Below are 16,761 nucleotides of genomic sequence, written 5' to 3'. Positions count from 1 at the left end.
ATAACTCTTTATTTTTACAAAAAAACCTAAGCAAACATTTAATTTGTAATTCAAAGAACAATATTTATTTATATTACTATTATTTAATAAGTACAAAAAAGGGCTTAATGGTTCATAATTTGACGCTATAAAGCACAATTTTAAAATGTATTTTTAGTATTTTTTACGCAAAAAAAAAACGCTAAAATCATATCATTTTAGGTTTCGAAACGCAACACATATGGTTCGAGTAAGAGAGACAATCTTATGCAACGACTGTAGAGCGTCATCTTTTTCTCTCACCGCGGACCACAGACAAATTTATTTCGTTCATTCTTCATAAGCGATCCAAGCGCCGTTCAGATAAAGGCAGTTCATGGTACGAATTTTAGTGATTCAGTTTAGGTACCTAAACTTAACTGCATTGGAATCGCATCGCTTATTAAAAGTTGATGGTAGGCCCTCTGTAGTCTGAACTGATCCCCAATCTTTTCTGTTAGGAAATTGTATGTAAGTACAATTTCTTTTTTTATATTTTTTTTTTATGGAATAGGAGGACAAACGAGCGTACGGGTCACCTGTTGTTAAGTGATCACCGCCGCCCATACTCTCTTGCAACACCAGAGGAATCACAGGAGCGTTGCCGGCTTTTAAGGAAGGTGTACGCGCTTTTTTTGAAGGTACCCATGTCGTATCGTCCCGGAAACACCGCACAAGGAAGTTCATTCCACAGCTTTGTAGTACGTGGAAGAAAGCTCCTTGTAAACCGCACTGTGGAGGACCGCCACACATCCAGATGGTGAGGATGATATCCTAACTTGTGGCGTGTCGTGCGAAGGTGGAATTCGGCGGCAGAAATTATATAAGAGGGGAAAAGGCGCAAGAGGCTTAAGTGATGGGAAATGGTGAGGTAGCCGCTCATGTACATGCATGACACCAGTGCTTAAGAGATGGGCTACCAACCTTTAAGTTGGGGTGAATGCTTGAAAATTGTGCAAATCACGTCATCTCTTGTCCAATCCATCTTGCAAGGTTTCATTTAATAGATAAGCCCCATTATCAAATTGTCACATGATTATAGAGATGTGCCCTCTGTGTCCCTTTTCCCACATATAAAAAACCTCTTCATTATGTTAATGGAGCCATGTAATTGTAAGCTTTCTAAATATGTTTTTAGCTTGAATTTTATTACAATAATATTTAACATTATTAACAAGATTTTTTTCTGTTAATAATACTATTTCATATCTTACCTTGGTAAGAATAAAATATAATACAATAAACAAGAAATCGTACCTAGAGCGAGCGTTTGGGTTCAAAAAAAGAGTGGAAAAAGAAATAAAAAATACTACCTATGTACTACTGAATTCGAGAATACTTGAAGCTACCATATGGCATGTGCGAGAGCACGAAATGTGAGCCAAAAAAAAAAGAAATGCTCTATCAATGTCATTTGAGGCATGTGCCCTGTGCTGTGGTAATGTTTAGTTTTTATCAAAATATTAAATAACAGATAACTATTAAACTATAGTTACCATAAATTAGAGTACAAGTAAATACACTATATTTTTGTAGTGTGCTATTTTAATAGTTCTTCAAATAGTCTATTCAACATGAAGATTAAGAAACAGCATAAGAAGAAGAAATATCTTCACAAGTTAAACCGCAAACGAATGCACAATAAACTAAGAAGTACAGGTCAAGTTAACTGGTCAGTATTACCACATGGGACTTCTATCAGTATCCTCTCACAGTAGTATATAACTAATTTAACTATTTGCTGTTGCAGTAAAGTATTAAAGGAGGCATGGAGCAATAAAAAGTCTTCACTTCGTAACCTAAGAGATATGGGTCTTGCAAATGATCCAAACAAAGTTATTAAAATACCGAATCTCAAGGAAGAAAAGTTAAAGATCGCAAAGAAGATAGTTAACCCTGACTTATCAGATTCTGATGAAGAATTAATAACTGTTAAAAAAACGCCATCCAAGAAATCTGTTGCTGAACAGTTAGAGAAAGAAGCTAAGGCACCAAGAGAGAGGAGGTTCATGTAAGTTGATACTACAACAGAATTATTTACCTTTTGTATTTACATACAGTTAGTTTCCGTTCTATCTCAAAATTGTTGTGCAAAATGTAATTTTTGTATGTATGTTTATACCAAACACATTATTCATACTCTTATAAACATTACAAGGAACTATGTGCAATTACATATTTAGAACCATGCATTTAAATTTTATTTAATCAAGGATTCCATAAGTAAACTAACAGTATACCTAATATTTGTCAATAATTAAAACTGCAAATAATATGGGAGACAAATAAAGAAAAATAGTGTTATAGTATGAAGACTGAAATATAACTAGAAAGGAGAATTTTATCAGTGTGGATACAGTGCATGAAACCAAATACTCAACACAGATTCCAGTGTGCTAGCAGACAATGTTGATTTCTGGAAAATACACTAAAATGTGTTGTAAAATATTAACACACATTTCAACATTACCCTCCCACACTTTTGAGCACATTGCACCTCTTTGTATTTATTCAAAATATTACTAATAACTCGGTGATTAAGTTGTAATGTTTCCAATATGCTTGCAGAAATCAGACATTATGCTAGCTTCCAAGGTATATTGCAGCAATGTAGACTCCACATTCTTTCATTACTATATTATACAATATATATTTTATCAGTCTGTCCAACCATCATACCAACATGCCCTAAAACATAATTATGTATACAGTATTTTTTTTTATATGAGAGGGGGCAAACGGGCAAGAGGCTCACAGGATGGGGAGAGGTGAGGCAACCTCCCATGGACATCCACAACAACATGTGTGTCAAGAAATGTGTTGCCGGCCTTTAAGGTCGGAGTATGCTTTTTTCTTGAAGGTCCCTAAGTCATATCTGTTCGGGAAGACCGCTGCCGGTAGTTGATTCCACAAAGTGGCTGTGTGAGGCAAGAAATTTTGGACAAAATGCGCGGTTGTATTTAAAATAAAGTAAAAAATTAGGACCCCATACATAATACAGTACAGGAATTACCCCAGCCATCAATATCTTGTTATGTATATAAATACTTCAATACATTTTTTACAGGTTACCAAAAGGTCAAGTAGAATTCATTACTTACCTTTTAGATAAATATGGCCATGATTATAAAGCAATGGCAAAGGACAGAAAAAATTATTACCAGGAAACTTGGAAACAATTAAGAGCAAAAGTCAAAACTTTTATGGGCATTCCCAAACAGTATGGGGAATATTTAGAGTCCAGAGGTTTGTTAGATAAGGAAGAAAACGAAGAAGATTTGAAAGAGCAAGCTAAAGCACTTATTATGAGTGACAGTGATTGATAATAAATTCATGAACTTTCAAGTAAAACTAATTATTTTTTAACTGTAAATAAATTCTTAAGAGAAACAACTTATTTGATTTAAAATGTGTTCACATAATTATATTTTGTGCAACCCAATTTATTAATTAAATCCAATGTTTGACTCAATGAGTTTTGCATTCATTTGGTATGTCTTTTATTGGTTTCACCTTTTCCACTTCTTTGAACCATTCCATCTCCATGTCTAGTAGCTGTTGTGGTTTCTTATACTGTGAAGAATTAAATCCATAAATAAATTACACTATATACTATTTTTTATGTATACTTCACCCATGGCGAGCATGATCCAGGGTATCTCACACCCTGGTAAGATTTTAAAGTAGTGTATTTTTATAAATCTTTGTCTGGCAACCCTCGGTCGGTCAGTAGCTGGAGGCATAGGTGTGAGGGAGAGGATAGTGACATGATTGCAGTGTGGTGTGGATCGCCGGCCGGGATATAAGAGTGCAAACCGCTTACGGGTATGTTGTATGCTGCCTCATTTTTGACGAAATTTTTCCATTGATGAATTTTAACTTTTATTAGTTTTTTATGTTAATAAACCATTGTAGTTTTTGATGAGTCCAGTTCAATAGATGAATCCCACCAGCGAGAACGAAGCGAATTATGATTGTACCAAAGCTGGCGTTGATGTGGTTGATGAGTTGAATGCCAATTACAATGTTTCTCGCAACAGTAAACGATGGCCTATGGTCTCTTGAACATGGCAGCTATAATTGCTTGCGTTACTTATCAAGCAAATAAAAGATTCCATTCAAGAAAACAGAATTCAGAAGAAAGAAGAGAAAAAAATAATTTGGGCTTATACTGATTTACAAACACTTGCAATCAAGAAATTAAAAAAATCCCACATACCTTCGCTAGCAAATTGAGAAACAGCTAGATGAACCATCACTTGGACATGAGAATGTACCAGGACAAAATATCAGAGGCCAGGATTGTAGATACAAAAAGGTCAAGCATACCTGTGATGTGCCAAGCCCATTTGCATGGAGCATGCAAAATTTATTTGCAAAAACTGTGCTGATCTGGACAGTAGTAATTAATCATATGTCCAGTAAAAAAAAAAATTTTTACTTTTTATAACAAACAGAATTTTATTATCTTTTATTATATTTCATATATATATGAAATAGAAGTGCAGGAGTAGAGTAGATAAGACTAAGGAAATGGAGTGTATGAGTGGGAAATAACTATTTGCATCAACTGTCTTTGCTTCACACAGTTTGCAACTGTGCGAAGCCCAACTGCCGCAGTTCATATAATAGCACAGGTTATGCCTAGTTTGGGACAAAATAATTTGTGTGTGTCAATATTATTATTATATCAATGGATATACACAGTCTGCAAATTATTTCCTTATAACTACATCACAATTCATATGTTGCACAGATGTGAACTGTGGTTTGTTAGTCTTGTTATGATTGTGAACAATTAATTGTATATCATAAAAATTACAATATGTATTACCATAATTATCAATGTGTTAAACTTATGTGATGATTGGATATTTGCTTGATCTACATTGAGACCAAGCCTCTTGAGTTCGGGGACCTGAAGCTTTTTATAATATTTTTTGTTTGTTGTACTGACAATAATACATTTATCATCATTGTTGGCTTTAATGCAATATGTCTCAATTGGATATGGTAAATTTCTTATCCTCCATTCTAAATTTACTCTAGTATTGCGCCTTGTGACTACTGGCTGAAAGATAATTTTTCATAAAAATCTTGAATGTTTATTTTCACAATTTTAATTTAAGCACCTTGTTATTAAAATACCTGGTCTTTGCTCTCTATAATATCAGCACAGTCATTAGAGATAACAGCTTCTGGTATGGGGTCTCCGACTTCAACATCCCATTTTCCGTCACATCCTAGCTTACCCTTTACCTTCCAAGCTCTTCGCAAAAGAACCTTGGTATCTGTGTTGTATTCCTCTACCATTTCTCTATCATCATCGAATTTATAATGAATTTTTCTAATCTTTTCTTCTTTGATACAAGATTTGTCTGCATTTAGCAATGACTTATACCAAATCGTATTCATATACATGTTTTCGCTTAATTTCTTATTTAACTTTTCTCTGAAAACTTCTTTGCATGTTTCGAAATTATCGATAAGACATATTTTTCGTTTCATTTTGTAACCATAGCAACAATCCTTTTTATTTTTTCATGCCAATTGTAAATTTTTACAGAATAGTGAATACCTAGGTATCTAGAATTAAATTGAATACAACTTGAAAGTGTCTACCGTCAAGTGAAAATTTGAAATATGACATTAATTATTTTTTTGTAACATAGACGCAGTGCGAGACAGCTCGACAATCGTAATGGTTTAATTCTCTTTGTCGACTATAGTTAAATCGGTTCCACAGAACACTTCTAGTCTACGAGATCGGTTCGGTCATCAGTGCCGCCGGTTGGGGGTCAGATGAAGCTCCCGCAATTCTCTAGTCTTAGAATAATGACACTATAGAAGTAGTGGACCGTGCGTGCCCCTTTTCGATAGCAATAATAATTTTGACAGGAGTAATCTAAAGCCCCCCATTCACGGACACGCAATCGCTCCAAACGGCTCGTGAACTCTCAAAAATCTGCTCGTGAATGTCAAAATCCCAGCAATCCAAATTTAGTGTTAAGAAAAAATGGAATTCCAAACGATCAAAACTCCATCGCGCCACGCCGATTGGTGCGGCTCGTCCGATCGGTGTAGAATGCTCGTGTGAAAACCAGGCTGTACAGCACACCATGCTATCCCGCCGAGCCGTTTGTCCCGCTCGTGAATGCGGAAACCCGCACGCCATTTGTCTCATACCGCTTTGAGTTGTTGGATAATACGCACCGTTGCACACTGCATCGTCAGAGAGCATTATATTCTTTGCTGCATAATGATGAGTAATCGAAAATTCGTAATTGATATTGACGTTGCTCCAAACGGAGCGGCGCCAAATGGCATGCCCGTGGGCTTAAAGCCCCCAGTTTGGAGCGGCACCATTTGGAGCGTTGTAAAAGTTTTAGCACACTCACGGGCGCGCTAACGCTCCATGCAAATTCGTATACACAGCGACACTAGTGGTCGGTGCTTTCGTATCACTAATTTCCCTTTTGAAAAATGAGTTTTGATTCTGATGATGACCTTAATAAAACTGCCATAGCGGTTTGTTTGTATATAAAGCAAAAAAACACAAAGAGAAAATTTTGCCACAAACAATGTAATTCCCTAAATATCGAAATAAACTCAATTACGAATTTCCGATTACTCATCATTATGCAGCACAGAATATAATACTCTCTGACGATGCAGAGTGCAACCGTGCGTATTATTCAACAACTCGAAGCGGTATGAGACAAATGGCGTGCGGGTTTCCGCATTCACGAGCGGAACAAACGGCTCGGCGCGATGACATGGCGCGCTGTACCTCCTGGTTTTCACACTCACGAGCAGGCCACACTGACCTGACGAGTCGCTCCAATTGGCGTGGCGCGATGGAGTTTCGATCGTTTGGAACTCCATTTTTTCTTAACACTCCATTTGGATTGCTGGGATTTTGACATTCAGGAGCGGATTTTTGAGAGTTCACGACCCGTTTGGAGCGATGATGTGCCCGTGAAGGGGCTTTGGGTGTTGTTATATTATTATTATGATTAAAATTACCCCTAACGGAATTCCATCTTACGACACAACGTCACATATTCAACAGATGATTGGGAATGTTAATGAAGTAAACACAATAACGAAAAGTATGTACCTACTGATAAATATATATTTATTAAAGGACCATAATATAACAAAAGTTAGGTAATATTATCAACGAATGAAATTTCTTTATTCATTTAGGTACAATTTGTGCGCTTATGAAAGTCATGTTTGATTTCATATTGGTTCTTCAAGAGACTACGAACAGATTACAAGTACAAGTAATTTCAATAATGTTATGTGAAAACTACTTAAGGTCAGAACTCTTAATAATGATCAGGAAATACAGTGTTATTTTTTAATTCTATTCACATGTATTTTTTTTTCTTAAATCTAAGTTTTATAATATAAACTATGTAGTTGTTCATTTATTTAATACATAATATAATTTTTATAATAAAAACAAAATGCATCGACGTAACTACTTTAAAAAACTAGATCCACATTCGCTTAATAAAAGGTCGTCAAAAATGTCTAAGTAGCGTTGTATATACGTATACATTATATTATATAGACAACATTAAAACATTCATTTAAATTAACACCTTACTTGGTGGCAGTAATGTGCAAAGTCTATTTATTGCATACCTTTATAAGAAGCTCATTGTTACTGAACACTTTGTCATTGAGTGGCGTTGTATTCCAAGGGCTGTCAAAACAACTGCACGAAAACTCTGCCTAATGGACACGTAGGCTGAGTTTTGCTTCCGACGATTAACTAACTAGTAGATTCACTATAACAATTTATTATAACTTTAACAAATTATTAGCGTGATTGATGATTATTATACGTCAATGACAAAATATTATAAAAACTTAAATTTAGAATGCCACCGGCAGCGATGGCAGAGCTGCAGATAAAGCTATCACTGTGTGTCTTTAAGCCAACCGCTTAGCGAGAACCACTTCATATATTGATCGGGGCTCTTTACCTCGCCTTTGAGACCATTCGGCGTAAAGACTATCCGGATTATGATCGTCGAGTCATGGTCTCATAATATGTCGGGCATCTCATCATTAGAGGCTGACTTGTGCCTTCTGATGTTGATGAAAGTATCTAAAAATAAAATATGAAGTTAGTGCTGGAACAGGAACTTATAAAATTTAAATAAATAACGCTACCAAAAACATAACTTGTAAAACAATTAACCAAGTCTCGCAACTCAGTTCTTCCACCGTAGAAAGTTGAGAGATCCATGTAATGTCAAGTCGGTCAATTTACTCAAACCCTACAGTCCTTCTGTTCTAAGGGACTGTCTGTCTTAAGTTATTACGTAACTAGCTAAACTAACAATATTTTATAGTGACAATATCCATCCATTATTAATAATTAGATTAACTTGGCAATCGCATGGATACACAATATTTCATGGGTACCTTCGATAGGTTGATTGGTTGCAAGCTTGCAGCTCTAGGCCTTGTGTATCAATGTTTGAGTTTACAAACAAAAAAATGTAATGGCAGCAAGAAATCTTAATAACTACGAATTTACAAGTGATAGGATCACTGTGATGTCACAATAAAAATTATATTATTGTAAGCAACAATAAAGCACTTGCAAGAATAAATTCTAACGGAACAGTATCTTCAACGAACCGTTTGTCTTTATCTTTTATGACTACTTGTGTCGCATAAAAGTGGACATATTCTCGCATATTTAATTGGCTCCCATAAATCAGTTCAACCTGTTGAATTTATCAATTGCATTTTATTTTTGGACCTAATAGAAAGAAGCACTGAAAGCACCTGAAAACTGAGCACGGCAATTCATCAAGCCGGCCCACATTCTAGCGCTCTACAAAGTGCAGGTCTAGCCAAACATGGAGTATTGCTGTCATTCTGGTCTGGTGCACCCCAGTATCAGCTCGATCTACCCAATCCCATCCAATTTCACCGCGTCCAACGCAACGCAGCTCGAATTGTCGCGGACTCAGTGCTCTGTGAATGGCTGGATCACTTGGCGTTGCGTAGAGACATCGCTTCATTGTGTGTCTTCTACAGCATTTATCACGGGGAGTGTTCCGAAGAGCTGTTTAACCTGATTCCTGCCGCAGAATTCCACCTTCGCACGACACGCCAAAAGTTTGGATATCATCCCCACCTTCTGGATGTGTGGCGGTCCTCCACAGTGCGGTTTTGAAGGAGCTTTCTTCCACGTATTACAAAGCTGTGGAATGAGCTTCATCGTGCGGTGTTTCCGGGACGATACGACATCGGTACCTTCAAAAAAAAGCGCGTACACCTTCCTTGAAGGCCGGCAACGCTCCTGTGATTCTTCTGGTATTGCAAGAGAATGTGGGCGGCGGTGATCAATTAACACCAGGTGACCCGTACGCTGGTTTGTCCTCCTATTCCATAAAAAAAAACATATTACTTCACTTCAAACTACGCAATTATATAAGGCACAATTTTGGCCACACATCAACTCATGTATCACTAGGACATATTAAGAGTAGTTGTTCAAGTTAATACCAGTAGCAGATACCACCGGAAATTTCACAACTAGTTCATAAAACATCATTTGATATTATTCTGATGTGAAATTATTGTTAAAAAGCTTTAATCAAAAACACGTGTGTGTGCGTCGAACCCTATAAATACGGTTACACTGTCAATACTCGAGGGCCGAGGCATTCGTGCTCGAGCTGTCGTACGCTACGGACCTCTCTAGGACGTCGTTTCGCTGCCTGGGGAATACACGAAGGTGATCAAATACTCGAACAGTTTTCTTTCGATGATCCAATTATGGGTGATCACCAGCAAGTGATCAATTGTGACGTCACACATTTTGAAAACAATACCGAGGTTCCTTCTCCATCGTATAATATAATAACCGCCTTTTCTCAAATTCGCTTAAATAAATGGTCGTTTAATCTTCCAACTGGGTTTTGGTTTTACTAATAGCTTCGACTTGCCTATGCAAGTCGAAGCTATTAACTAAGTAACCAGTATAGACTGAAATCTTATAATATAAGTACGTAAATAAACTAATTAATGCTGTGAAAAACTATCATTGTCAATATAGGGACTAGGGAAAAATTCAATACTATTTTAATATCCGTATGGTAAGTTCAAAGATTTGCGCGGTGAATATAGTGGATTTTAAAAATGTTCCCAAATACGTTTTCAGCACAACCCTGAATCTTGTAAGCGCTATAGGTATATACTTATATTGTTGCATATTTTTCGTGGTGGCCATCTTAGATAAGTTGAAGAATGGAAATGATAAAGTAGGACCAAAGGGCCAACATTGTGGAAATAGAACCCTTTGGTGGAGGGTAAGTAATGGTATGGGGCTGCTTGAGAGACGTACAAGAGTAGATCAACAATAATTCGTTCACTTCTACCCCCGGAAACTTTGATAGAATTTTTAGGACATTACTACACACACATATATATATATATTTTGTAACAATGATTGTAATGATAATAGTAAGGATTTTGTGCATCAAGACCTTATTAATTATTGGCTTGTCGGTTCAATTGGTTAACATTATAAAAATTAATATAGCAGGAGAGTGAATTAAGTGAATAAACATGAATAAGCACTCTCTTGTCGGTACTGCAGAGATATTTAGACATTGAACCATTAGACATGATCCACTTTTATGGGAATCTTCACCCTGCCACCATTTGACCAGTTTTAGATTAGAGATAATTTAAAAATAATTAAACAATTCTTACATCAAATGTGAATTGAAGTGAAAGTAAAAAACAATAATAAATGAATATCTCAGACGTGTAGAACAGGTGCAAGAAACTGATATGGGTGGTTGTATTTTCAATTCCTATCACGTGAGCCTCTTGCCCGTTTGCCGTTTTCCCGTTATCCATACATACTGTTGACGTCATCGTCATCGAGACTAAACTTAGGACACCTGTCAGTTGTCACCTTTCACCACATTTATTTCAATGTCACAACTGGTTATAAGTTAAAAACAATTTAGATTTTAGAATAGAATAGAATAAAATATTCACTAGGTACTTAATAAAAGGGGATATTTTTTATTATGTACAAAATATTAAATTTCTTATAACATTCTTACTGTATAATATTGGTAAGAAAAGATTTATTTGAAGATTAGATCTTTTGATGAAGAATTTGTACTGTTTATTTATGTAAACATAAATAAAATTCACCTCAAAATATTATTACATCAAAATTACTCTCATTATGCTTGCAAATGCAATTAGAGCTGCTATTAGATCTTTCCTCTGTATACTTTTACATTTTTACAGAACTTATAAACATAATTGTTGTCTTCAACTTGTTCTTGTATGCAACTAACCTAAACATGAAACAATTAACGTCTTATTAATAAACGCAATGTACCTATAGTTACTCTAAATTTAAAATTACCTCTCCCTTTCATGTAATTCTGTAGTAAGAATATAAAAACAAAAAGTTTTAAATTTGGAATAACTTTTCTTCACATTTCTTAATAACACAGTTACAGTTTCTTTTTATTGTAAATGATGTGTGAACTTTTTATTCGAGTATGGGACATTTAACTGTTATAATATATTGATTCAAAATTATTACTAATTCTTAAATGCATACTTAAAAAATTCTAAAGTTAATAAGACTTGTTAGTTGCAGCATAATTCTCTTCTTTATACTGATATGTTTTTCAGGTGTTTGGATATCAATGAATAATTTAGAAGACATTAATATTGTTGTGTTTAATCAGCCATTTAAAAATAATCTTCTTTAAACTAAAGCACAAGTTGTAAAAACATAATGGCAAGAAGAGGAAGTATTCCTGACAGGTATTTTGTTTTAATTGTTCCTTATTGCTTAAGGAGTGGGAGGCTACTTTGCACATGGCACCTATTTCTGCCATGAAGCAGTAATTAATTAATAATTTATTACTGTGTCAGTGTCTGTGTCGATTAGAAGGGTGCCATAGCTAGTGAAATTACTGGGCAAATGAGACTTCTATTTCTCAAGGTGAAGAGTGTATCAATTATGATCAGCCTTGCACATCTTGTCCTGTATTTTCCTAAAAAAAAAGTTTTTTTTCATCTAATGTCTCTTACTATTATATACTAGTAACATACTACTAATGTGTTAAACAAATTGTTTTAGATGGCTTGCTTATAGAGCTTGTGGTAATGTGATTGAAGGCACAAGGATTATATGCTTTAAAGTACCACTCCGTAAAGTAAGTATAAAATATATTCTTAGTATTTATTAATTTGCATATTATTATGGTCTATATAAAAATGGTTGAATTGAGTTGGCCTGCCTAACTATTGCTCAAATAATAGTAAAGAAATGCAAAGGGGGATAAAAATAAAAATTTCTAGACAGTAATTCTTTTTCTGCCTTATTAGATCTTTGAAATTTAGTAACACTGCCATCTATTGATTGACACATGTGTAATAAGTTACTTTGATTATGAAGTTTGTTCTAGTGCTATGTTGAAAATGTAGATGTCACTGGTATCAAATCATTTGTTTTTTTTTTAATATGACAAATTTTATGAATTGAATATATTTTTATATATATATGTTGAATTGCATATCATGCTGTAGGATGTCAGCTACAATAGGGGTGATTACACATCATAAAGTGCTGCATGCTAGATTGTTGATGGCTGCTTTTTAGATCTTATTTATTAAATTTTTATACTTTGTTTATGGAGATGCAATAAGGCATCAGTATTTATACATGTCCTGGGTGAATATTATTAAAACCATGAATACTTCTTAATATTATATTTTTGAAACAATGTCCTTACATCCCGTAAAAATACTGTTCATATATTTTATATGGGAGTTAGTTTTGAATCAAATAAAGAGTGATAACATGATCTGACTTGTAACACACCACAGCAGAACCTATGGACTGCACATACAGAAAACAATGGCAATCAAAAGCCAGTAAAAGGTATACCTTTACTGACATTCACCATCTGTCACCTTTATTGAATATATGTAGAGTTAGCCTAATACCTACCGACCCGACCACATCACAATGCCTTGCAACCAAGACACTTTTGATAAAATCTACTTCTAAACAACATTATAAATATGTTTGTTTTCTGTTTTTTGCAAATGTTATTCTATTTAGATTTTTTGCTAAATCTCTGAGAAATCTCAGCTTGCAGAAAGTAGCCACAATATTTTGGGTATGTACTAATTAGGTATAATTGGAAATCACTTGAAGATATCTTACAAATGGACTTACAAACATCATTCATTAACAATCTCATCCAATTTATTGTATCCATTTGTCATGTGGCCGTATAGACAAGTTTATGTCTGCGACATTATAATGATCTAAAAAATTATTCTTATTTATTCCAGATTAAACTCTGTGTCACAGATACTAACTGTTATATATCCAGCCTATTCCGTTTATTTTAATACTAGCTTGCCTGACAGACATAGCTCCGTCCATATCAATTAGTAACATGCTATTTATTGTACATTAAAGTAAAGGAGCACAAAATGCTATGAAATCGTGTTCCTCAATACATATATATTTACGTTTGTGCCTTGTATAATAAGTCCGAATTTTTGAGATTTGTAGTGTCTACTAAATATCTTTACCTTTGTAACATTAAAATACTATATTTACAGAAATGTATGATAAATTGTGAGAATAAAGAACTTTGCCATGCTTGTGGAGATGCTTTGACATATTCTTTTCATACAAATATGGCTCAGTCACTCACAAAAGTCGGAAAATACCAATGTAGTACTCTCCTGACAATAAAAGAAGCTTTTATAAAAATTTTAGCATAAACTCAGTCATTTAATATCAGTCAGGTAATAATATTAATAATATTGGTCGCGAGTCAGAATATTCTTGGCAGTAAATAACGTTATCGGTTACTTAATTAATTAAGTGTGTCTCTTATGAGCTCCCCATCTTGTCCTGAGTCATCTTACGCAACATGGTTCTTGGTGCTTTATTGACTTTCCGATCTGAGATAAAGTCAGGATTTCTTGGAAGTCTTTCCTTCATCGCTTTGTTCGCCACACCATGTAGATGGCCAGATCTTTTTCTGTCACAAATAGAGATTAACTTACCCATTAATATACCTAGACCAAGCAAATGAAGTGTCTCAACAATTACATTCAGCTCCGTACTCACTTTGTATGTCACAGCAATTCAGCTGTTTATCATCCGACTCCATTCAAAATGAGAAAACACAATGATTAATCATATAAGAATGCGAAATTCCAATTTCAAAATATTGCGGTTTTTTTAATTGTAAGTTGTAAAACTAATATTTATGAAAATTTATTGTATCAGGCGTTATTTTGAGGAAATCTATAATTATCCAAATGTTGTGATTATTATTGAGTGTAAATTCCGCTAAGTTTTGACCCTAATCAATTCGTTTCGATACAAATATTTATATCACAATTTTATATTTAAAATTACAGACAGAGCCTACTGATTTATAATACAGTCTAATATATTATATTTGATGAATGTTTCGTACCTACAAATGACGTCATAATGCAGTGTGCATTGTACGTCTACCCACTTATTAGAGAGCATGAGAAAACATTGAAAATCTATCAACGTGTATTAGACCGCGGCTATACTTAAATTAGTGGAATTTGCACCTGCGTAAAGGGTACCGACAATGAAATGCATTATTGGTCGGGCAGTACGTCCGCGTCCGTCGCACAATACCTGTTTACTTAACTGTACATGTGTATAGTCGGGCGACGGCCGGGACCACAGTTATTTGACAAACATTAGCCACTACAATCCATGTTAATTTGTTCTGCATAGCATTTGCATCACTCTGATATCTTTTATTTGACTTGTATCGTTGCTAGTTATTGAGGCTCTCCGACGCTTGTAAAAAATGTGAAATTCTCACAATTATTTTGATGATATATAAATTATTCTTTCTACCTTGTATTTATTGAAGCCAAAGCATTTATAAAAAGTAAATCCTGTACGATACTTAAAGCAATCTTGAGCATAGAGAATATTAAATTATATTGAGGATTGTTTTTGACTCTATTACAATATCAATAATTTTGTCAAAAGTCAACTTTAGATCGGCCCCAGTTTGATTTTCTTGTGATTTTCTTCAGCTCTTACTCTATAAGAGCTGGAAATGTGATCTTGTAATTTATAGCACATATTTGTGTTGGTCGTTAAGGCACGATACTAATATGCGCAAATGTCCTAACCAGACAAAAAAAAAATACTCGTTGCACTCCGTCAGTGCCGCCAGAAGTGAAAACTTGAAACTATAGGGAATAATTTCTCTGTCTTACGAATTTTCGATCAGGTCACGTGTCCTGACGCGAGTTTAACATTTTATACCCATCCCAAGAAAAGTGCCCAACACCGCTAAAAAAGTTTTCACTTCAAAAACTACCCGTAAAATCGCCCTCGAACAAGATAGTTGTTGTGATATTTGGAGTGAAAAATATATAGGTATATTATTTTTTACTGGTGCCATCGTATTTGTCAAAAAAGACCGGTTATGTCCAAAATTACTCCATATCAAAATCACTAGATAAACCATAAATTCAAAATTACATTTAATATTTTATGTGTCCTATTCAAAATATTTATATCTTTGATGTTGTGTTTGAAGATCAATATTGAAGTTCGAAGTGAATTGTGAATCATGTAGTTTGAAGTGCTGGACACAAAAGACGTTCATAAAATGAACAGTTCTATTGAACTAGATATTGCTTGCACAAATAAGCCAATATTGAGGTCAGGCTGTGGCTTCACCTCTTTATTATTAGGCCTTTAGCTAAGGCCGAGTTTACTATGCTTGTAATCTGGCGGTTTTGTGTATTCTTTTTTATAGATTGTGTTAGTATGGAATTTACAACACCGACACTACCTTAAGTTTAGTATTTTAGTTCTATAATAATAAGATCTTTTCGATCTATTGCGTTCCCTAAAACCACAGAGAAGCAAAATTTCTCTTCCAAAAATTGACGCTAACACGGAGCGTTAATATAAAATTGTCAATAGTGTAAGTTCGTACGTGATATTGGCAATACTGCTAGCTAGAGAGATAAATATTTATTAATTGATTTAACGAAATCTTTTTCTTTTTTTGAAGTAAAACTTCTTTAGTGGACTTGATTTGGGGGTAACTCAGAATATTTTTCTGAAGGAAGTAATGTTAGTATGTACTTTTATTTTCTGAAAATCTCTAAGTGTATTTGTTTATTCAAGACTACGTTTGTAATAAATAATAAATAAAAGTTCTCAGTCCTACGTTTGCGATATTCGTTAATTTTTCTTCGTCCATTGGACAGGCAAAAGGTCCGAGCCCATACAGCCATATTCGTTAATATTCAATAACATCGTTATATTAATATGTGTTATAATAATAATTTAATCTTCAATATCTTATTATTTTAATTCAATTATTTATTAATAACACGGCTTTAATTAAAGTAAGTATATAATTAATGGTGTAAATTAAATCTTGTTGTATTTCAACTTTTTAAGAATATTTGTTATATATACTGGATGTCCTAGAATAGGTGGGACAAACAAGGGCAAACGAAAATAACATATTTTGTCTAAACTTTCAGATAAGCAAAAAAAAGTATATTTACATATCTGTTAATTATTCCGTTAATTATAATTAAGTATTACTTCAATCGCGCGTAAAGATTACACGCACACACATTTTTTGATGTTATTATTTGTGTGGACAAGGT

The 16,761-nt window shown here is 34.3% G+C and overlaps 3 protein-coding genes across 3 annotated transcripts in view; 2 read left to right on the top strand and 1 right to left on the bottom strand.

Moving 5' to 3' along the window:
* Positions 1 to 1,423: 1,423 nt before the first annotated feature.
* On the top strand, positions 1,424 to 3,505 carry LOC126975269 (nucleolar protein 16). The gene is made up of 3 exons (XM_050823080.1): positions 1,424 to 1,690; positions 1,769 to 2,029; positions 3,086 to 3,505. Exons 1-3 carry the CDS (start codon positions 1,593 to 1,595, stop codon positions 3,339 to 3,341), a joined length of 615 nt encoding a protein of 204 aa, XP_050679037.1. The 5' UTR covers positions 1,424 to 1,592; the 3' UTR covers positions 3,342 to 3,505.
* LOC126975260 (protein DPCD) lies at positions 3,413 to 5,629 on the bottom strand. The gene is made up of 3 exons (XM_050823068.1): positions 5,167 to 5,629; positions 4,853 to 5,089; positions 3,413 to 3,591 (listed from the first exon to the last, which is right to left on the bottom strand). The coding sequence occupies exons 1-3, from the start codon at positions 5,524 to 5,526 to the stop codon at positions 3,487 to 3,489; spliced, it is 702 nt and encodes a 233-aa protein (XP_050679025.1). The 5' UTR covers positions 5,527 to 5,629; the 3' UTR covers positions 3,413 to 3,486.
* A 5,377-nt stretch (positions 5,630 to 11,006) lies between these two features.
* Positions 11,007 to 16,761, top strand: part of LOC126975262 (RNA/RNP complex-1-interacting phosphatase) — a 77,534-nt gene continuing 71,779 nt past the window's right edge. The window contains exons 1-3 of the mRNA XM_050823071.1: positions 11,007 to 11,144; positions 11,722 to 11,856; positions 12,176 to 12,251. Coding sequence (XP_050679028.1) covers positions 11,828 to 11,856; positions 12,176 to 12,251 — 105 coding nt within the window. The 5' untranslated portion in view covers positions 11,007 to 11,144; positions 11,722 to 11,827. The remainder of the gene's footprint in view (positions 11,145 to 11,721; positions 11,857 to 12,175; positions 12,252 to 16,761) is intronic.

Source organism: Leptidea sinapis, chromosome 35, assembly GCF_905404315.1.
Source record: "Leptidea sinapis chromosome 35, ilLepSina1.1, whole genome shotgun sequence".
Classification (NCBI taxonomy): Eukaryota; Metazoa; Arthropoda; class Insecta; order Lepidoptera; family Pieridae; genus Leptidea; species Leptidea sinapis.
Note: the sequence above shows the minus strand (reverse complement) of the source record. Positions and strands in the feature narration are given on the sequence as shown.